This window comes from Emys orbicularis, chromosome 9 (assembly GCF_028017835.1).
Source record: "Emys orbicularis isolate rEmyOrb1 chromosome 9, rEmyOrb1.hap1, whole genome shotgun sequence".
Taxonomy (NCBI): Eukaryota; Metazoa; Chordata; order Testudines; family Emydidae; genus Emys; species Emys orbicularis.
Genome location: NC_088691.1, coordinates 26,449,784 through 26,473,166, shown reverse-complemented (window position 1 = coordinate 26,473,166; position 23,383 = coordinate 26,449,784). Strand labels below are relative to the sequence as shown.

Genomic DNA, 23,383 nt, shown 5'->3' with positions numbered 1-23,383 from the left:
TGCAAGGCAATTAGGGAGGTGGAGAACCAACCCCCAGCTTTATTTTTGTTTTCCCTAACGTGGCAGCTTTTTTGTTGCATTCACAGAAAAATACACCTGTGCAGATAGGCCCAAGGTGTGGGATGGAGTAAAGGGCACCGGGGTGCCAAAGTGCACTACTAAAAGAGGACGACATGACATTCATTCTGCACTCAGGGCTCATACCATGCAATAGGAGGGGCAGCCAGGGCTGTTCCCCACCAGCTAACAGGGAGCTCGCTGACTTAGTAGATTGATTAGCTGTTTCTTCAGTTCACAAAAAGTAGGTTTGCCTAGCCAATGAGAAGTGATGCTCTTCGGTGAGACTGGCCAATCAGGGAAAGTGTTGCTATACAACGGGCACTTTAGCAGGAACAGCCGCTCTCCGTTACTGGCTGCTCAGGAGGTTTCTCTAGCTTGATGTCAATCACTGTAAAAGACAAGTTAAGGAAGCCACCTGGCCAGGGTCATGGGCAAAGCATCACAATACAACTCAAGCCCAGTAGAACACATAGGACAAAGCATAGACCTTACCTAACCCAGGAGTAAAGTTGGGGGTTTCCACAGTTAAGAACTGGGTAACAAGTGCAGCCACCTAGGTGGCTTGGTACATAGGCATCAATGCCAGGAACTATGAGGTTTGTTTTTTGAAGCAGACATCTCCAGAACCAACAGCTGTCTGACGGCATTGGTAGAGAGCTGCTGCCTTTGTGAAGGTTGAAGCTAGGAAGAAGTACTGTAGTGACAGCTATAGATTTGACATCTGACAACCAAGGCTGCTGCGATAACAGTTGAATCAGCATGCACTGCCCAGTACAGCACCTACTCTCCTTGATAGAAGCCAACATTTTGACTACAGCATGTTAGCAACTACCTGTAGCTTTAAACTAGCGTGACCTGGGATTTGGGGCATTTTTACTATAAATCTGAACTGGTCTTTCTCCATAAATAGCCCATGGCAAACCCCTAGCCCCACGAAGCATGCTTCTCAAGAACAACTGACCGTCTCCACCCCATGCTATAATACCAGATGTGTGCACATATGGAGTCACCAGTTGCTGTTAGGGCATTAGCTGGATACATGGGCAAGTAATGAATTTCTATGGACTGTTGCTTTGGCAGAGACTATGTTCCTGCCCTTCAGTCTGAGACAGTCATTTAGGAGCTGAGTTTGATGGGTTCTAGCTAAGCCCCACTTGGCAGTTCTCTCTCCTGTAATTCTGAATAGCCTCTCAGTCACCCTTCCGGAGAAGGGAAGATGCATTAGCAAAACATGTACTGTACACTGAAAAGCAGACATGATGCGCAAGAGTGGGGGGGGGACTAGTTTCACCCAGCACTCTGAAGGGGACAGGCCAGTCAGAAGGATCTCTGTATCGCCCCAGGCCATCTTGCTTGCAGAATACAGAATCAGAAAAGATTAGATCATACTGAATCATTACAAATCAAAACCCATTTCACACCAAGCCTAAACAGCAAAAGCTCAATACTGGCCCCAGTGGTAGAAGCGGCCAAGACATTTGGCTGCAGATCCTCAGTTTACACATGCAAGTGAGCACTACAATATAAAGGCTACTTATGCTTTGCAGCGATGTAACTGAATCGAGGTCCATGACTGCCCTCAATCTGTCAAAGGCAGCAAGCCAGACCTGGCAACAAGGAAAACTTGCTAACTCTTGAAATAAGAAAGTTACTGCATAGCAGACAAGGATACTGTCTTCTTTGCTCTTCTCAGGTGTGCTGTCCATCCCAGGTAAGGCAGCAGCCACACGGCGGAAAAGCTGAAAGGCAGCAACCAAAGTAACAGGTGAATGCAGAACTTGTCAAAGAAAGTAAAAGAAACCTCAATTTTCTCTCTAGCGCTGCTGTTGGAAAGCCAAGGTTTTGCCAAGAGTTATATACACATTTTAGCCAGCACTGCAGTATTTAACACAGTCCTCACAAGAATATCTCTAAGGACTTTATTCAACCCCAGTCCAAATATTTTATCAAGCTTAGTAAGTTACTGAATATCTACAAAGCACACCTCTGGTGCAGGATTTTGCTTCAGCTTTTTTATTTCTTTAAAATGTACCAGACCATTGCTCCACACACATCACAAAATGCCAGGATGTTAAGAGCAGGCTGGCTAATAATTCAATCCTGCACTCACTCAACAGAGAAGCAAGTCAGAGGCAGCAATTTACCATTCCAACCCCATTGCTTCTGTGCATAGCTGTTATTGATTTTGTTACTGGATAGTGCTATCCACCACTAAACTGATCTAGTTTGTTCCAGAATGAGCTCAGGATTCTAGGGACGTGGTGTTTAAAAGTTAAAAGAAATCCAAGCTCTGAGGCAGTGAGCCAGGAGTGGAGGGGCTGACTTGAGTGCTGCACATAGAAAAGAGCCTGTCCTTAAAGGCTATCTATTCATGTTCTTCCTTCCCCACCTTAGACAATCATGAATAGTGCCTCAGGTGCAGGATGGTAATTGTGGCCACAACACACAAAGCTGGACTTACCTTGCAGCACTAGAGAATCACAGAAATTCATGCATTACAAATTTCTGCTAGGCAAATAAAGCAATGCTATCAAGTAGAGTAGGCCCAGAATTTTACACTAGTGCAGAGAGATCTAGTTAAAGAGTAAAATGAAGTTACTGTTTGAGAAGTCCCCAAACCCAAGTGTGAGGTTCTCTGCCAAACCTGTTGCCCTGCAGCATGTTGTGACTAGTGCAAATCAGAGATGAAGAATTTCCTGACAGCAATGATGTTGGGTGTACTTAAAAGTAAATATGGAACAAGGTTTAATTCTGTCCCAGCAGAAACCACCACCGCCTGGGAAAGGAAATTCCACAAGACACTAGTTTAGCTGTGATTTGAAGGGAACACAGGTGCTTTGTTTCCAAAGCTCTGACATGCTTTAGCAACAAGTATTGTTGGTGTCACAGGTCTGGGAACAGGATACGTCAGCTGCTGACAGGATCCCTTAGCATTCTACCTGAATGAGCCCCCTTGGCTTGGCAGGAGAGGGAGCCTCCTTTATTTAAATGACACACTGACTGCCTAAAGGGAAGAATTTCAGAGGCTGGGAATATAGAGGCAGAGGGTGAAGTGGGAAGTGAAGATCTGATGCAGCACAAAACCCATAAAGCAGCTCATCTCCCTGATCACAGTGAAGTGGAAAGTGCAGAATTTGCATCCTGAGGGCACAGTGCTGCTCTACCTGTTTCACATTGTATCCAGTCTTCGCACTTGTCTCAATAAACATCACATTCAGCTCTTTGGCTCTCTGCTCACCTTCCTCCGTAGTGATTTGCCTGGACAGACAGATGCAAACAGGAAAGAAAGAGCAAGAGACGGAAGAATAGACAGGAGAGAGAAGGCATGAGTTAGAGACTTCTGTGACTGAAACACTCTTCAGTGAAGGATTTGAATAGTAGAGCATTGTCCAGGAAGGGAGACCGTAGGGCTTCTGAGCCTTTACGCCCCTCCCTCCCTTTACCTCCTCCTTATGCTCCAGCTAAGACAGGACCAATCCAAATGAGCAGCTGAGGGAATATGTAGATTATAATAACCAATAAGGATGAGTCTGCACCGGGTGAGTTTCATGTAACACCACACTTAAGTCTCATTCATAGCCTCCTTGTGGGGGAAGGAAGGGCCCTCTTCAGCTGTACCTAATGCAACAGAATCAGTGTGCAGCCATGCAAAAAGCAAGTCCCCCAAGTCAACAGAAGGAAACTCCATAAGGTGATAGGAAGGTCTCAGAAAGGCTCCAGCAGGAGGTGAAATTCAACAGCAAGTACTGAGCTGCTGCTTGGAAGCTAAGCACCTGCAAGAGCATCTCTGACCAACGCCCTGTACATACCTGTTTCATATTATATCCTGCTTTAGCACTGGTTTCAATATACATCACATTCAGTTCTTGGGCCTTTCTCTCGCCCTCCTCTATAGAAACCTGTCTACAGCAATGAGAACAAATCACAGAAAAGAAACCAAAACAAAGGAAAACTAGACAGAAATGGTAGTAGAAATTAAAATAAACCACAAAGGAACTGGCCAGCAACTGAAATAACATTAGCTTGGAAAGATAACATACAGACTACACAAAATAAAATGACAAATTAAATAAATGGCTCAACTCTTCAAACATGTTTGACACTACAGCTTAGAGGACAGTACCTGGTTCTTCTCAAAGGGCTAACAGTTTCCTGAGGGCTTTATCAAGACAAAGAAGTCATGGCCAGGCTCAGATTGACACTAGGGCTTTGTTTAGTTTAGGATTAGAGATGCAGTATTTTAACTAACCAACATGATCTGAACACCTAAAACTCTAGGCACGACAAGGCAGGTTCTTGCTTTGACCAGAGTTTTAGGTGTTGGATCACATTAACTAGCTCAATTTAACATCATCACCTTTAGTTCCTAGTCTAGACAAAGCATCTGGTACCACCTAGATTACCCCACTGGGAGGGAATTTCTAATGCCACATGCACTCCAACTACAGGTATACTGCAAGCATGGCAAAGTCTCTGGCTTTTTTATTAGGGCTGGTACAAATGATGAGCTGGCATACACAGGATGCCCTACACTTCTGTCCCATCAGTCATCCTGTGACTGATGAGGTTCCTACTGTATTTTCCAGTGCTGGAAAAAGACAAGAGTGGCAGATTCCACAAGCTTGCTAAAAATTAGAAAGCCCAAAATCTGAGAGCCAGATGACTAATATTATTCTGGGCACCCAGGAAGGACATAAAGTACTAATTGCTCAGGCCATACTGTTATTGTGGATAGAGCATGGTTCTCATGTTTTATCTAGTAGTCACTTTCCCTGGCTGATCCAAAGTGAGGCAGCTTGGAATCCTTGTCAGCCAGATTTCTCAGTCCAGACCATTTGATGTGTGTTAATTACAACCTAGTTTAAGTTGTTCCTGGGTGGGAAGAGTTTTCAATATTCCTGGTACGTATGGTAAGGCATCATTTATGGTGGCGTCCACTGAAGCTGGGACTCTGTAAAGTAACCTTAGTAGAAAGGAGCTTTGAAAACAGAAGTGAACTATAGTAGAGCTACAGGGGAATGAAGAAGACATGACAATGGTTTAGTTCAGTTGACACAGAGCATCTGTCGGTAGCCCACTACTAAGGTGGCATAGTGTGTAGGAGCCTAGCCTCTGTTAGTAACTCACTGCAAGATGGTTTAACAGAACTGCATATGTTCTTCCCAGTGGGGCTGGAAAGCTGAACACAGCAGCAAGGCATGTTCTCCCCAGTGAAGGGGAAGTGGTAAGGGTAGACAAGGGCCAAAGAGAAAATGAGACTCTCATGGCAGCAATATGCACTTGCAAGGTTGAGTATCATGTCACATGAGCACTATATAACTCCAACACAACGGGGGAAGCAGAGAATGCACGCAGTAAACTCAAATGATTTTTATACTTCATGGAAATGGTAAAATAAAAATCAGATTTAAAAATTCTAAAGTATTAAAAATACCCCTTTAACAGAGTTGTACAGTCAGACATCTTGTTGAGCCTCACGTCAAAGCAGAGGAAATTAAATAGCCAACTGACAGTGTTTGGCTGAATGTTTAAAATTTTTCTAGCATGGCTACCGCACCGGTGAAAGAATTATGTTTGACAAAGCATTTCTGTTTAAATTCCTCTTATGGCTTGAAACTCACCCAGCAGACAGAAGTATCTTGTGGGCAGCCTGGGGTAAATTGTTTTAGTTTGGTAAGACTGCATTTGGCTGTGAAAGTTCCAAGTATTTTCCCCAGTTCAGCAACTTAGATTTTTACTGTACACTAAACTCAAATAGGTTAACTTGAAGCATATTTTCCATGGAACTCAGAACTCAGTAAAGTTAGTGCTTTTGACACAGTTGAAGGTAACAGTTTTGAAATTAATAGTTAAAAAAATACTGAGCAGTCTAATTTTTCCCTCACTAACAATGTGCTGAAGTGCCTAGCACGTGATATACATGAACAAACATGCTTAAGAGGTTATACACCATGAAATAAAGGCACAGAAGCTATTTGTATCTACAGTATTTCTATTGTGTCCATCATAATGGTACTTATGTGACATTTGAATCTCAGTGCACTTTGTCCTTTATACAAAGTAAATTTCAATCAATGGAATAAGCTTGAATTCAACATTAAGGATGAGAATCTGAAGTTAAGAGATTCAGGAATGCAAGCCTCTGGTCCCTTAGGATACTAACTACCCTACTGCACATGCTGAAGTGGCACGGTCACATTTAAAATATTTTTCAAAAACTGAACTGCTTTCTTTAACATACTAGTAGCATTTTATATTAGTAAACCTGACTGAGTTTGAAGAGTCAAGCTTACTTTTTACATCTCTCGTTTTGGACAGTTGAGTGGCCAGATTCATTTTGGTTAATTGTGAGTTTGTTTCATTTGCTGGTTCCAAACACTGCAGTGCTGTGCTACTGCAGGGAATTCTGTTTTGTAGGAAGCCTCTCTGTTGATCTCAGATTTTGTAAAATCTGTTTTCCACACACCTACATCTGATGCCAAATTAGACTTGACAGGGCCTCTTACATTTGCCATGCACAAAGACCCATTTAATGTTGCTGTGGGAACCAGAATTTCCTGACTTTTGTGAAGTTACTTTTTCAGTCTTATCTCCCTATTAGGGGCGTGTTTTGTACCAAACAGTGTGGAGCAGGTGCTTGTTTTGGTAGCCTGAGAAGCTTTTTCAGTTGACTTTGTTCTAACCATGATTTGTACAGTTTATAACAAGACAAAGCACCTTGGGCATTCTATTACATATGTTATGGAACAAACAGCAAGGACAGTGGGAATCTCACTCATCACAGGCTACTTAAGCCCCAAAGGGCCATTGTAGTCTGGGTTTAAGAACAGTTAGTGGTCCCCTTAAAAAGTATACCAGCTACTTGCTGTCAAACTGGCAAGGTCACCAATTCCCCTCCATTACCTCTTGTCTGCCAGGTCAGTTTTATTCCCCACCAACATGATGATGACATCACTTCCTCTCTCTGTTCGCACATCATCAATCCACTTGGAGGTTTGCTGGAACGAGTTCAGATCTGTGTGAAGAGGGGAGGATTGAACACATTAACTAGAAGCTCTTTCAAACAAGGGGATAATGAAACACTTCTAAAACTACCTGTGTCTTCACCCCTATGCTTTGCCAATTCCCCCAGCACTGCATAGATGACATCCTTGGATTGCTTCTTGTCCACCCAGAAGGGAAGAGACAGTTATGTTTCTAATGTTATCTTTCTGTAATAACTCATGACTGTACACTTACTAGCCCCTCGCTCAAGTGTAGCATTTCAAACACAATGAGACATCAAAGCACCACTCACTTGTAATGTCATAGACTACCACAGCAATGGTGGAGTCGCGGATGTAGCTGGGAATGAGGCTGCGGAACCGCTCCTGGCCTGCTGTGTCCCAAAGCTGTAGCCGAACCTGCTGGTACCAGGCCAGGGAGAGCAAAAAGAGCAGAGAGAGAGAGAAAGAAGAAAGGAGGAAACTGTCCTTTAGAGAAAAGGCTATTTGCCAGAACTAACTGTTTACAGGTCTCAGTCTGGGAACTGGATATTTGCCTTGCTGACCAGCCCCCTGAACACGCAAAGAGCAGTGAACCCAGCTGTTCTGTCTATTTCAGGCTGTAAGAAGGCCTACTTTAATTACCCCTTCTGTGTGCCTGGGAGTCCCATGAAGTTCACACGCTTCCACTCCCCATACCCATGAGCTCTACCTTGAGGCTAGTGCCATTCCAACCAAAAAGGACACCCACTGGTACCCATCAACACTATTTAACATTGTGAAAGGTGGCCAATAAGTAACCTACCATGTTGACCATTCCCTCCAAGGGAGGAGTATGCTGCCTCCCTAACACACCTAGGGTACGTCTTCACTACCCACCGGATAGCAATCGATCCAGCGGGGATCGATTTATCGCATCTAGTCTAGACACGGTAAATCGACCCGAGCGCTCTCCTGTCGTCTCCTGTACTCTAGCGCCACAAGAGGCGCAAGCAGAGTCGACGGGGGAGCGGCAGCAGTCGACTCACCACGGTAAGTCGATCTAAGTAAGTCGACTTCAGCTACTATGCACGTAGCTGATGTTGCGTAACTTAAATCGATCCTCCCCCCCACTGTAGAGCAGGGCCTAGTCTAGGGAGCTAGAATCTCAGATCTGAGCCCCTTGTGTAATTCTCAGATTTACACTCAATGCAAAGACAAGGGACAACTTCTTCAGGAGACCACGTAGTGAAATAGCATCTACATTCTCCTCAGCATCAAGCATCCAAAAAAGGGTAATGGGGATTTTCGTGTAAGCTTAGGTCAAGAGGTTTCAGGAAGAAAAAAAAAGCACACGCAGCAAGCCCCAGCCCACAAATGGCATTCGATGCTCCCTTGCAGGAAAACATGAAAAGCAGAAACATGCACCAGTTACTTAGTAAGAAGAGGACAGTTTGGTCTCTAGCACAGCAGCCATATTAGCTCAGTCAGAATATCCAAAGCACAAAAGGGGCTACAAGAGACACCACAATTTAAAAATGTTATTTCTCCCTCCCCCACTCCACCCTCACATCCACAGGTTCTTGGGAGGTCAGAAAGAAGTAACGATGATTATGCCTGGTTGAAGGTGTGTCCTACCTACATGAAGTGTCAGGGCTCAAAAAAGGCCCCGAGACACCACAACGGTGAGTGAACAAATGCTTAATAAAATATATCAAGTAGTTTCACCTCAGATTTCCCATTCCCCCTCCCCAAAATGCTGCCAACTGTCATCCCGTTAGCAGCACTGCTCTGCTGAACAGTCTGACGGGGCAAGAAAAGCCTGCTACTGACATTTTCAGTGATCAAACATGTTTAGTGTGAGCTAGAGGAAGCCCCAGAAAGGACCTAGTAGGAGTATCCGAGCAGGCTAGATGTGCTCACAAATGCTAATTGCTCAGCAGTTCGGAACAGTGGCCTTTTTATGCCTGAAAGAGCATGTTAGTTGAGTGAGCTTGCAGGTGCCCAACGCTAGCTATAAGATGAAGGTGGCAGTTTTTACTAAGGAAAGAGAAGGGCAGACTGCCAAATTCTGTTTAGGAAGAGACTTGTTCTTGGAGAAGCTTTGGCAGACCACCTCTCCAAACCCCCATGGTACCACCACTAGAATCCACTCCATTGCCCTGTGGCTTCAGGTGTGTTGGGGTCTAACTTTAAGTGTTCAACTCCTTGGTGCCCTTCCCTCTCCTATAAAGGGCATTGCTTTGTGCTAGCATCCCCCAGTGCCAGAGGAAATCCAAAACAGTGAATCCCAGCCCCTAGGCTACACTGTATACCAGCCCTCAAGATTCAGGTTTGAGACTTGTACCCTAGGCCCATTCCTTAGCTTCATGATGCACCTCCATGGTGGTCCCCACATCACTGCTGCCCACCTCCCATTCACCCAGGCAGGGTCCAAACAAGATGGAGTTTAAGCTGCCTCACTTACACGGCTGCCACTCATGTTCCTCCGTATCTAGAAGGTGTTACTGAGAGGTTCAAGCACTCATTCTGGATTTATTCCTCACCACTCCCCCAAGGCCAGCTGAGCTCCCGCTCTGCCAGCTTGTCTCAGCAGGCACCCAAGTATGTCGTATGGAGTGCCACAGCTTTGCTGACCTGCTAGACTGTTTTGACCAGTGGCTCTCAAACTATTGTACTGGTGACCCCTTTTACATAGCAAGCCTCTGAGTGCGACCCCCCTTATAAATTAAAAACACTTTTTTATATATTTAACACTATTATAAATGCTGGAGCAAAGTGGGGTTTGGGGTGGAGGTTGACCCCCCCGTAATAACCTCGCAACCCCCTGAGGGGTCCTGATCCCCAGTTTGAGAACCCCTGGTTTTGACTTATTGGAGCCTAAGTTGTTTGGAGAAGCTGAAGTTGCTGTGGGGATAGACTGCATATATGCACGTCTTTTTTTTTTAGTGTGTGTGGGGAGAATAAGGGAAACAATTGTAACATCCTTCCTATCCCCAACTCTCACCATTTCATTTGTGGCCAGGGCTGCATAAGCACAATCTTTCACTCCGAGTCCAAACAGAACTAGAAGCTTCCCATAGCCTGCTGCAGAACAGGCTGAATAGCATGTTATGCCCCTCACAATATCCATCCCAGGACAGATGTCATCACAGACTAGCAGAGTGCGCATCCTCTTCTCTCAAACTCCAACCTCAGCTAGAGCTGTTCCCAATGTATATCCGAGCATGTCCATGTCTATGTCCAGAAGGCAGACTTGTCCTCGTTTTCCCCTCAAATTCCTGCATGGTGCCCTATGGCACATTACATTTGTATGTTCTGCCACCCCAGAGGCCTTTCCCTGAAGGAAGTCTCAGACAATCATTCCCAAAGTGGAGTAATCTTGGAAATTACAGAGACCTCAATTGCTTGTCCCCACTACAAATCATTGGGGGAAATTCAAACAGAAAAGTGATCTTACTTGTTAAATATTTATGTACTCAGCACAGTGCAAGACAAAAGTAAAGGAAGTCCCCACCCATAAAACCTTAGAAGTTAGAATACTGTATCCTAAACTCTAGATTAAAGTGAATCTAGAAAGAAAAAACTACTGGGGCAGTGTTTTTTATTTTACTTAGGTCTAGTCTATACCATATGGATATACTGGTATAACCCTCCATGTGGACACTTCTTCAGATATAAATCACTTTTTGATTTCCCAAGTGATAAACTAAACCAAGAAACGGAACTCTTAATATTGGAACAAGTGTCTACCCCAGGGGTTATACCAGTACAACTATCAATTTAAATTCACCCCTTAGTTTACACCTCCCATATAGACAAAACCATTTTAATTTAGAGAAAGTTTGAATGATGGGTGTTTTCCCTTCAAAGTTGTTTATTCTTTAGAAATGCCAGGAATATTAAGTCTTGCCTTTCCCTTTTTGTTAGAAGGCTCTTTGGACAACCCAGACATGCACTGTGCAGTTTTTTAAGTTGGTGTTATAGTTTCAGACAGTTTGAAAATAAAAAAAAGTTACTCCCCCCACTCAGGTTTCCCTTCTTTGGTATCTTTGTCAAATTCCTTCTAGTGCTCTACTTGTCCAGAGAAATCCTACAGTTCTAGTATTAAAACAAGTAGATAAAAGCTTCTGAAAAACCCTTAAGGCCTTTTTTAATAACACAGAGGGATATAAAAAGGCATAAATCCAATTCGCACACGTACACACCCTTTGTAGGTCATCTTTAAGGTTTGAGATATGAGTAAATAGAAATCAATGATTTCCCAATTCCCTAAGCAGCCTTCATGGAATTACTTTTGGAAGCGGGAAAGAAGAGACTTCGGCTACCTCTCCCAGAGGCAGCAGATCCACCCACAAAACACCTGCAGGGCTCTAGCTGCGAGCCTAGCCCCACCTCATATGGAAATGAGCCCCTTCCAAAAACAGAGCTGTCTCCTCCACTTAGAGGGCACCTGTTAACAGCAAGGCCCCTGCAGGAGCTCAGGCTCAGTACCTACTTGTAATGTCAAAGACAACGACAGCTGCAGCAGAGTCACGGATGTAGCTGGGAATGAGGCTGCGGAACCTCTCCTGGCCGGCTGTGTCCCACAGCTGCAGCCTGATCTGGGAAATGGAAAAATGTGGGGGGGAGAGGAAGGGGAAGAGCAGGAAAAATGGAAACAAAATAAAACCAAAACCCAAGTGAAATAAAAAGAAAAACTATTTTGCAAGGCAAAAAATAATGCAAACAAACATTCAAAGGAAAGTTAAAATGGAACAAAAATGCAGTGCAGAAGAATGAAGAGTGATGAAGGTACCTCTCCATCCCTTCCATGCAATGGCCGCAACTAACATGGCAGAACCATCACTCAGCTTCCACCTCTACCTGCTGACCTGTGAGACACACCCTATTTCGGTGGAAAACCAAAACATCCCTCATAAAATCACTTCTAACAGCATCCACCAGAGATGAATCATTAATGTGTACCTGTATCACTACATTTTGGCAGTCAGACAGGACAGGGCTATCCACAATGCTTGCTGCCTACATATGGCTGTATGCAGTCACACCTAATAAATAAGGACTAAATCATCCTGGAGCCTGTCGTAGATTAGCTCATTATGGAGCCAAGAGGGACTTTGTTTAATCTCATTATAAGGTCTAAAGCACAAAGGTAGGATAATGCGTGAGGCCCCAGCCACATTCAACTGGGGTGTCTGCTCTCCTGATATAGTGTTATCAAACACCCTCCAAACTCGCTTACCGTCATCACTCATGCTCAGAACAGAGGATCCCACAGTGGAAAAAGGGAATACATACAACAGATGACACTGGAAGCCATTACATGAGAGCCTAAAAAGCAGGACCACCTGCAAGCCCTCTGTGCTCACTCAGATTTCACACCATCCTAAGATAATTTACTAACAGTTGACATTGCTGCCATAGAACTGGGCTCTTCCTTACCTCTTGATGAAGGTTGTGCCATGTGGGACCAGTTTTCACAAGCCCTAAAAAAAAAAAAATCTAGAAAAACCTACCAATCATGCTGACTTGGGAACTGCACCCAGACACTGTGATGGCTGAGGGCAAGCGGAGCTTCAGTTCCAGGCCAAATCTCTCCACACCTCAGCAGCCTATTCCTCTCTTCCATTCCAGGATCACACAAGTTAAAGATTCATAGTATGAAGAATGAAGCCCCAAAGCTTTGAACTTGTACTTGAGAATTCAGCCTGTTAGTGAGCAATACTGAGAGGTGAAGGACAAAGTTCCATCCATCCTCCCAGGCTGAGGTTGTAGCGTGACATGGAGCTCTGTCTGACAGTTATGGGTACTCATTAAGGTAAATGAGATTCCTCAACACTCCATTTAATTTGGTGCGTCTCATCCACCCGACAAGCAAAGAGTTGTAAGCAGCATGTTTGTGTTCTATTTCCCACAGTCAAAGCCCGTGAGTGTTTTTCTTGGCAATTTACTTAGGGCTGATTTTGAGAATGAAAAGTACATGCACTAGGGGCTACAGACAGTTGTTTCTTCTGTTCACTGGTACAGGCAACGCAGAATGGATTAAGAGTTTGAGCATCTGGAACAAGGATAGCTCTGAAGGGAGGATACATCCAACACACCAAACCAAGTATGCACCAAAATGTTAATTAGCCCACGTACAAGCAAGGCCCTGTCATGCTTCTATCCCAGCATGGCAGCCAGAGCCTTGTCTCAGACTTGGCTGCTGCTAGATTTTACAAGGCCCTGTGAGAAGAGACATGCAGACAACCTGAGAGCAGGTATTTTTGCTCCTGTTTCATCTCCCATTTTGCCATCTTTGCCCTCTTAACAGGCTTTATGGCCTCTGGTGGTCCCCCTACATGACCCAGAAAGCTAACAGTGGAAATAATGCGAGAGGAAGGCAGTTAGGAAATTCATTCTCTGCCACAGTGGACCAGAGAGAGGGATGTTGCTCTGGTTTGAAGATCAGGTGCAGAGGCAGCATGCCCAGTGTCACCTAACCAGAAGGGTTAGCATCACATCACTCAGGACCAGCGACTGTCTCCAAAGGAAGGCCAGTTTCACCTGCTCAGCCAGTGATGAGTACTCATTTGAGATTCAACAGGTAAATATACCAAAAGGAATGGGAGAGAAATCTAGGGGGCCTCTCTATGCACAGGGAACATCACGTAGCCTACACACTTAACTGTATTGGTTCACTGAACATTTTCCTTCCATCACTGATTTTATTCAGAGAGATGTTTGTTATCTGAATGTTGTAGGTTAGAATTATGTTACTGACTTATCTAGCCACCTGTCCTGTGAGAAGTGACCTTGTTATCCTCAGAAATCTTCAGTGACTTCACAGAGCAGAATCACCCTGGTCTACTTAGATCCATTTATACTGACAGTCCCAAAGGCAGCATTGCAGCCACTTATGAGAATGAGCATGTTATGCCTGTGATATATCAGCAACAAGTACAACACAAAGACAGCCCTTTTCTCCAAGCATATGGATTTGTGAACTTGACCCAATTTTGCATAGTGCTTTTTTGACCTTCCTCTGAAGCACCAAGTATTATCACAAGTACCAGAAACAGGACCAATAGTTTGAGCCAGTACAACAGGAAACAGGATTCCATGCAAGACAGATTACTAGCCTGACTAGGTCTGGCAACTCCTGTTAAACACTGTCCCTGTGAAGGCTGCTGTGGGGTTTGGAGGAATGGCCATTGCATGAAGAACCAGGTAGAAACATTGTGTACGTGGGCAACTGCTGCTCTTGTGACTGCATTTGCCAGGTTAATTACAGAGTCCTCACTCACCGTGCGGTCTTCTAGATACATTGTCTTTGACAGGAAATCAATTCCAATGGTTGCCTGAAAAGAAGAAAAAAAAAAAAAGTCTTAGTAAACTGAAATTTATCCGCTTATACTGGTTTGTAAAGTATTATATTTATTAGTATCAAAAAATCTTCCAATTAAAGTTGTTCATGTGCATTTATCGCCTCAATCTGTCCATGAGAGAGGGTCTTACAAAGTGTAATAGATACAGCAATTTTCTGCAATAGCTTTGCAAGACCTCATTGAATTAAGTTTAAGTAGCTTTGGAATCCATTGTAGTATACATGCAAACCTTATCTCTTATTGTGGGATTGCATAACTTCTTTAGGGAGGAGATGTGACCAATGTAAACCCTGGGAAGCGTTCTGAGCGTCAAAGGACTATTTTAAACAAAGTACCAGACAAGAAGGAACTTTTGGGACAAAATTAAGTGGGTTTCCTAGGAAATGCTTGGGAGGAGGTGAATGCAAATTCCCACCTCCTGATCCAACCTATTGAAGCTATGGCCTGAGGAGAAACCCATTGTCTGCAGATTACCTATTCCTGGAATCTGAAGATCAAAGCCTAAACTACAAATTCATGGGAGTGCCTGTTCTGAGCTAACAGCTGTTATGAACCACAGAAAAAACCCTTGGTGGGATCTGAAGAACTGATCACCTGCCAGAGCCCTTGTGGGAGTTGAATTCTCTCTGGTAAAGCTTATTGGTGTGTGTAGGTTCTTTTATTGTTTAATATGTTTTCTCTGAAATGCTTTCACCTTAAGACTAAGTGTGCTTGCTTAGAATGGGCTGTGTGAGAACTCATAACGGTGGGCAATTATGCGGTTTATAGCCTCTGAGAAGAAAGCAAAATGCTCATATTGACTTGTCTAGGCAGTCTGACATGCTGGGAAACTCAGTGTAGGCAGGGAACTGTGTAGCCACCGTAAGGAGGGAGAGTTACACAGGTTCCACATCTTATCTATCTCCATATGGCACTGAGATATCAGCACCTACCTATGTGAAACGTCATGCGTCTAACTTCACATAACACAAGAACCAAGGGTCACCAAATGAAATTAATAGACAGCACGTTTAAAAACAAACATAAGGAAGTTTCTTCACACAATGCACAGTCAACCTAAGGATCTCATTGCCAAAGAATGTTGTGAAGACCAAAAGTATAACTGGGTTCAAAGTAGAATTAGATAAATTCATGGAGGATAGGTCCATCAATGTCTATTAGCCAAGATAGTCAGGGATGCAATCCTAGGCTAATGTAGCTTTTATCACAGTTCTTGAAAGGTCAGTTCTTCCCAAACAATGAAGGAATTTGATATATTTTGATAAAAGAAAGCATTTACTGGGCTCCCACTCACCTGATAAGTATTGTCAAAACTGTCATACATAAACCTGGTGATCAGAGATGTCTTCCCAACTGCAGGAGGAGAGAAAAAAATAATTACTTTCAAGTGGTAGAAAAGGAGTAAGGCTGCTTCCCGCAAAGCACTGTTAATTCAAATGATAAAGCTTCCAAACTCAATGTTCGTTGCTCTTCTTGCTACAACCTTCTTTGGCCTGTAAGGAACTGTCTATACTACAAAATATCTAGACAAAGAACCCAGTCACAACATGGTTAAAATATAGTGTAGAATAGACCTAACCAAGTCACATGATATTTTCAAGGTTGTACTAGTTAATTACTAAGTATACTGTAACCTGGTCCTCAACTTAGTTCTAGCTGAAGTGTTGATGGGATCTAAAAATTATTCATTTTGCTCACCCAAAACAGTGCCAAATCTGTGTAAGTTATTTGTATTGTAACACCTAAAAGCCCCAGTCACAGACCAGGACACCATTGTATTAGGCCAGGGGTCGGCAACCTTTCAGAGGTGGTGTGCCGAGTCTTCATTTATTCACTCTAATTTAAGGTTTTGCTTGCTAGTAATACATTTTAACGTTTTTAGAAGGTCTCTTTCTATAAGTCTATAATATATAACTAAACTATTGTTGTATGTAAAGTAAATAAGGTATTTAAAATGTTTAAGAAGCTTCATTTAAAATTAAATTAAAATGCAGAGTCCCCCAGACCAGTGGCCAAGACCCGGGCAGTGAGAGCGCCACTGAAAATCAGCTCGCATGCCGCCTTCGGCACTGTGCCATAGGCTGCCTACCCCTGTATTAGGCTCTGCGCAAACAGAACAATGAGCTAGTCCCTGCCCCCAAACTGTGCACAATCTAACTTAGAGACAAATGGATACAGACAGAGGTGGGGTGGATTACAAAGAAACAGTGTGACAGTATTGGACAGCATGATAGGCAGTGGCCTCAGCACACTAGCAGACTAACCATTTTTTGTAGGCATCACACACAAGGAATTTTTTAAGGAGGGATTTGAAAGTAGATAACGAGGTAGCTTTGTCGATACTTATGGGAGCTCCTCACAAGTATATGGGGTAGCACACGAAGCTGCTTGTTTGAAAATTTAACAAGTGGGTAATGGAGGTTGGTATCATGGGCCGATTAGAGGCAGGAGCTGACATCTCAATAGTGAATGAGAGATGATAGGGAGGGTAGGGACAGGCCGTGAAGGGCCTTGAAAATGAAGACAAAAAGCTCATGTGTGATGCAATAGAAAAGTGGGAGCCAGTAAAGAAATGCAAAGAGAGGGATGATATGGTCAAAACAATGGGCTAGTAAAGTGAACTTTCCAGTAATATTTTGAATGGATATGAGTGGGGGCAAGTTTGTGTGGTGAAGATCTAACAGGGAACTGCAGAAAGTCACGGAAGAACCAAAAATAATAAATGCTGTGAAATCTCAATGGCTTCAGTGGGCAGAATGGTAGGATAACAGAAGACAAACAAGCTAAGCTCCACCAGGAAGGTCATCTTTATGGTATCCAGTGGCATGGTTGATCTAAGAAGATGGAGGAATAATACCGAGCAACCTAAGAGCTCTTACTGGGATTTACCATCAATGGGAAACATATACCCTTGATAGAAAGAGGTGGGGTAAATTCTAAGCTCAGCTAAGGACCTCTGTGGTCTATTGAACCAGGGAGTGAAGTAAATGCTTGCACTTGTCAAGGCCAGCAAAAAAGATATTGCAGTAATCAAGATGAGAGTTTTAGCTGTGTGGATGGATAGGAGAGGCTGTATCTCAGAGATGCGAAGCAGAAACAATCAGCAGAAGCTACAGGTCTGAGTCAAAGATGATGCACAAGTTATGGGCCTGTGAGATACACAGAACAGTGGTGTTGTCCACAGTGATTGAAAAATGAGGTACTGGGGAGGGAAGATCAAGAGTTCTGTTTTAGCTATGTTAAGCTTGAGCTTATGACTAGACAGCTACAATGAGAAGTCAGAGAGAGGCTGACATTTTAGTTTGGAGACAGGTCTGGAGAAGAAGATGATTTCCAAGTCGTAAGCATAGAGATGGCAGCTGAATTTGTGTTTGCAGATGAGACAATCCAGAGATGGAAAAGAGGACCAAGAACAGAGTCCAGTGGAACCCCCACAACTAGCTGAAAGGGGGATGAGGAGAATCCTTTGAAGAACATGCTGAGGAAGCAATGAGAGGTAGGAAGAGAACCAGGAGAAGACAGTCACTGAAGTTAAGAGAGGACAACATTTCAAGAACAGGATGGTCTGTGATGTCAAAGGTGGCTGATAGGTCAAGGAGGATGAGGCTGGAGTACTGGTTCAGAACTTTGGCTAGGAATAAATCATTAAAGACTTTCACAAGAGTGGTTTCAGCAGAGTGCAAGCGGAAGAAAGCCAGACTGGAAAGCAACTCTAGACAGCGATTGACTGCTCTGTTTACAAAGAGCTTAGAGACAGAAGGAAGAAGGGGAGGTAGCTGCAAAGGCAATTGGGATAAAGATTTTTTTTTTTTAAGATGGGAGGAACTAGATAAAGTATGCCTCTGTTGTGAGGGGAAGAGCCAGAAGTGAGGGAGAGGTTAAGTGGAACTGCATGGGAGGGGATGAGAGCGGCTATATAAGTTACACTACTATACCACTTATGCTATTTTTTGGCTATTTAATACCAATATGCAACTTATATCCCATTTACATCACTATGGAGTTTGACCTAGAGATGTCTATGGGAATTGCACCTGCTTATACCAGGTATGAAATCAGGCTCTCTGTTTCTTCACTTGCATCTACTTTTCTCAGTTGCACCAATGCTTCTGAGCACCCTCTCTTTCCCTTCATGGGAAGAGGGCATAATTTTTTGACAGGAGCTATCGAGTGGTTTCATAACAGGGTCCACATTTTAATATGGATCCCTTCCTATCCATTCACAACTGCTTAACTTATCTGTGGAAACTACAGCCATTGCCAACATAGATAGTAACATTAGGAAAACAATATATTTTTAGCTTTCCTTAAGCACTGTTTAGTAGCTGAATGGGGGAGGAGCCAGCACTAATCAGCTCTCCATGGACAACCAAGCACTCCGCAGACCACCACTGGGGAATTTGCCTTATGCGATCATTCGATTTTCTCATGTTCTCCTTTACCACCCCAACCCCCTACACTGCAGTGACCCTCCCTCTACTGCCTTCCCAAGCTGGACCATGCTCCCTCATAGAGCTTCTTAACACTGCACTTTCAGCCCTAGTCTATGCTAAAAAACAGCTGCTTAAACACATTTGGGGATAATCATATTTTGCAATTGTGTTCTACAATGCTGGACAGAAGTCACCATAAGTGCTTTAACCATATTTTGGTGTAGATAGCTACCAAACCATGGTTAGTTACAGTTTATTAACACTTATGAAATGGTAATTTCTGTCCACACAGATCTGAAACAACATTATAGCACTTGGATCATAATTACACTTGACAGAATTTAATTTTTTTAAATATTGACTGACAATATCCATGTTTATTTTTAAATATTTTTTCTATTTTTATCCATTTCAGTTTTCACCGTTGTGGGAAATTAGGGCGGCAGGGCCACAATCTTTAAATATTTATCCTTGAGTTGCAACCCTTCTGTGAAGTAGGGAAGTACTATTATTCTCATTTCACATGAGGACGAGGCAGAGACACTAAATGTCTTCCCAAAGGTCACGCAGAAAGCCTGTGAATCGTGGTCTCCTGAGCATCAGGCTAGTGCCCGAACCACTGACCATCCTTCTTCAAAAATGTGAGCTTTCAGCAGAGCAACAGAAAAAGCCTTTTCTGACTGTTTGCACCTGGGCACAGTGCTCCCCCAACCGGTCTAGTGGAAATGCATCAAGATAATGCAATTCTCCCACAAGTGCAGAGAGTGGGATTCCTGAAATCTCTTTACCCTACTCAACACCACCCTCCACATGCAGCTCCCAGAAATGTGGAATTATTCTAAACCCAGTCGTTTTCAGCCTGTGGAGAGACCGATTTCCCACTAAGAACCTCAATAGTAATCTCAGTGCTTTATATGTGCACATATGTTACTGCAACCTCACACGTTATGAACATTAGCCAGCCAAGACATAAAAGTCTGCTTGCTTACCCTGTGATAAAAAAGTGAGCTTTTTTTAAACTCACCTGCTCAAAAGTGAGTAAGCAGAATTTTGCAAAGCTGGATAATGCCAACAGCAAACACAGTGGGCTGTCTTCACTGAACAACTGAACTGGTGGGACTGAACCACCATTAATATAAAAAGTTCAGTATGCCTACACTGTCCACACTGAATCATATTTTGAACCAATGCAGTTTTGTCCCCCATCCACACTAGGCCATTTTTAAAGCCATTTCAGTTGCACTACTCTCTGGGTGTCCACTCCCAGTTCTTGACACAGCTGACAGAAACTGTGTATTTGGGGATATCACAACCAGTGCACTGCAGAAGAGTAAGAGAAGAACTATTTGCAACATTCATACTATAACTCCAAACACCTCCATCCACATTGGTGATCTGGCTGGGGCACTTGTGCCTGGTCACCAAGCATGTTAGAAGTGTGCTGACAGGAGCATATCATTGTCAGAACAGCGGATTTCAGTGATGCAGATAAGGTCTTATCCATGGCTAAGGACTGGAGAGCTGACAGCCTGGCTAGACATCCCACACAGCAGCTCAGGGCAGCAGTGGCAGGGACACAGCCAGCCATTACCAGGAACGGTGAGCTGGGCTAAAATCTGAGTCTGGCCTTGTGCGAAGAGCACCAGGTGGACGACAGCAGCGCCCTTCCCGCCCCGAGAGGCTAGAAATCACGGACGGGATGATTGCAGCTCCTGCGGAAACCCACGGGGCCACACCCTGGGCCACTGATGCAGCCACTGAGTCTGTTTCTTCCACTTGGCCACACCGCACCCCCACTCCCGGCTCTGCGCCGCCTCAGGCCTGGACCCCCGCCCCCAGCTCCGGGTGCCCCCCCCCAGTAACAGAGAGACACCCCCCCATGCCGCAAGCACGGACCCCACCCTGCCCCCAAGTCCTCCCCCGCCCCGGGTTTACCCCCGCCCAGGCACGGACCCCTCTCGCTCCACCCTGCCCCCGGCGCCCCCACCCCAGCCATGGCCCCGCCCCGCTCACCGCTCTGCTCGCCCAGGAACACCAGCTTGAACTTGCGCAGCGGGTTCCCGAACTCGCCGCCGCTGCCGGGCGCGGACATGGCGGAGCGGGGAGGCCGAGCCGGGACTGGGGAAAGGAGACGCTGCCCAACTCCCACCGCTCCGGGATCCACCCACCGCCACCACTTCGGGCGTCACTTCCGCAGACGCAGAGACAGAAACCGTCATCCCCCTGCGCCGTGGGCTCATCCAGGCAAGCGCGTGAGCGACGTCTTCACGTACCAGCTTGCCAGTTCTCGTCGTCTGACGGCACCGTGTGCCGATGTGACGTCACTTGGCACGCTGGTGCTGATGTCAAGGGTGGGAGTTTCACACCCCAACACAGTAAATGCCTGAGATGCGTTAATCAAACACCCTTCCCCCAGACTGTTAGCTACCCCCACCCGGCCCTGGATGGGTAAGGGGGGTCCCCCATGCACCTATAATAGGGACCTCCCACCAGATGGGTAAGGGGGATCCCCATGCACCTATAACAGGAACCCCCCCAGATGTATAACACGGGGTCCCCCATGCATCTATAATAGGGACCTCCCACCAGATGGATAACACAATGTTCTTGTAAAAGGAACCCCTCCACCAGATGAGTAATGGGGATTCCCCCATTGCATCTGTAACAGGAACCCCCCCTCAGATATTTACCTAAAATCCTCCCATGCACCTATACCAGGGGCTCCGCACCAGCTGGATACCAGGGTTCCCCCTAATCCACCTATAACGGGCCCACCCATCAGATGGATTACCGGGACCTACCCTTCCCTGCCCAAATGTACTGTAGACTATAAACCTCCATTTGCAAGAACAACACTGTGTTTTTAGCCTTCACGGGCCTTGAATACTTAGGTCACATAGTAAGAATGCTGATGTCCTGCACACACTAGTACAGTACTTTCAACATTTCTACCCCGGTCGTAAATTATGGGTCTGAATTTTCCTAGTGCAAACATAACCATGGTTGTAGTGGAAAATCTGAAATATAGGAAATGACGTCCTGTCTAAACGTGGCTTTTGTTACACTTATGTAGCTGCACCAATGTAACTAAACCAATGCAACCTCCCTTTGTACATGTGCAACACGGAATGAGCTTCTCCAATGTAAACCTACCTGCATAGAAGCGAGCCCGCTTTTGCATCAATGCAATACATAAGGAATTTGCTCTGGTGTAACTACATTGATATGGTTGCACTGGTGCAAATTTCCCTAATCTAAACAAATCATGACTGCCACTGAGGCAATGATAACTGCCTGAGTTTGCAGACAGACTCAAGCAGTAGGTCTGAGGTGTGAAATGCCCCATTCATCTTAATGTTGTATTAACTCTGAAGTCTAAATATAACAGTTTACATCACTGTTGTTCATTTTAGCAGCAATGTCCAGCTCCCAAACTGCAATGCCTTTCTAGCTGCCGGAACTTATTTTCATCATAGCTTCTATGATGAAGTTATGCATTGTCAATCCAAACAGAACATGTGGGGCCAGGGTAAAAATACATTGAGTTTAATAACACAATAAAAAAGAGTGCATAGTATTGACTGTATTATTCTTTTACATATTTAATTTTAAACATCTTTTTTAACATTTAAATTTAGCTGCCACAGAATTTCCAGTCTCTGCACCCTTCAGAAAATCCAAGGAACCTTGTTGCAGAATTTAGATCTTGCTTGCCACAGAGCACTAGATATTGACTGTAATGCTGTTATGGGGTTTTGGTCAACTGTTGTCACAATCACAGTTAAACATGGATGACAAATATGATCCTGCTGGTTCCATCCTCTTCTGCAATTGGTGCCAAATGGCCTGGCTGAAGTGTAGTCAGCACATAATTACCTCAAAGCTCACTCTTATCATGTTTTAGGTCCTGTGAGATCCAGTTTTGCACCTCACCAGCCATCAGCGACTTCAGCTTCTTGAGCAGGTGCAGTAAATACAATCTCCTGTCCTTATGTTGGTCTGCATAAGCAAAATGATGCAGGCTGGGCATTTGGGATGAGAGGAGAGAGAGACCAACCCCAATGACATCACCTAATTCCAGAGCAGGCAAACTAACGTCATTGGACTGTGGCAGATTTGAAAGGGTTTTGTGTGTAAATCATAGACTCATAGACCTTAAGGCCAGAAGGGGCACTCATGATCATCTAGTCTGACCTCTTCCACATCGCAGGTCACAGAACCTCACCCACTTATTCCTGCAATAGACCCACAACCTCTGGCTGAGTTACTGAGAATCCACTGTTTACTCTAGTTCAAACCAGCAAGTGACCCATTCCCCATGCTGTAGAGGAAGGCAAAAAAACCTCCCCAGGTTCTCTGCCAATCTGACCTGGGGAAAAATCCCTTCCTGACTTCAAACATGATGATCAGTCAGTGTCAAGGCTCCTTCCCCACTCTGAACTTTAGGGTACAGATGTGGGGGCCTGCATGAAAACTTTTAAGCTTAACTACCAGCTTAGATCTGGTCCGCTGCCACCACTCCCAATGGGCTAACTCCCTTCCCTGGGTAGCCTTGAGA

General features: G+C 44.5%; 1 protein-coding gene across 5 annotated transcripts; it reads right to left on the bottom strand.

Annotated features, from left to right (window-relative positions):
* RAB41 (RAB41, member RAS oncogene family) lies at positions 1 to 20,985 on the bottom strand. 5 transcript variants are annotated; one of them, XM_065410311.1, is made up of 8 exons: positions 20,839 to 20,985; positions 15,687 to 15,745; positions 14,312 to 14,365; positions 11,521 to 11,626; positions 6,964 to 7,075; positions 3,870 to 3,963; positions 1,733 to 1,799; positions 1 to 448 (listed from the first exon to the last, which is right to left on the bottom strand). In XM_065410311.1, exons 1-8 carry the CDS (start codon positions 20,915 to 20,917, stop codon positions 384 to 386), a joined length of 636 nt encoding a protein of 211 aa, XP_065266383.1. In that variant the 5' UTR covers positions 20,918 to 20,985; the 3' UTR covers positions 1 to 383. The 5 variants fall into 5 exon arrangements, 4 of the variants coding, with proteins under 4 accessions (XP_065266383.1, XP_065266382.1, XP_065266384.1 ...); XM_065410310.1 differs by lacking the exon at positions 3,870 to 3,963 and adding an exon at positions 3,225 to 3,318 and having other exon boundaries at positions 20,839 to 20,982; XM_065410312.1 differs by lacking the exons at positions 3,870 to 3,963; positions 11,521 to 11,626 and adding exons at positions 3,225 to 3,318; positions 7,358 to 7,466 and having other exon boundaries at positions 20,839 to 20,982.
* Positions 20,986 to 23,383: the final 2,398 nt, after the last annotated feature.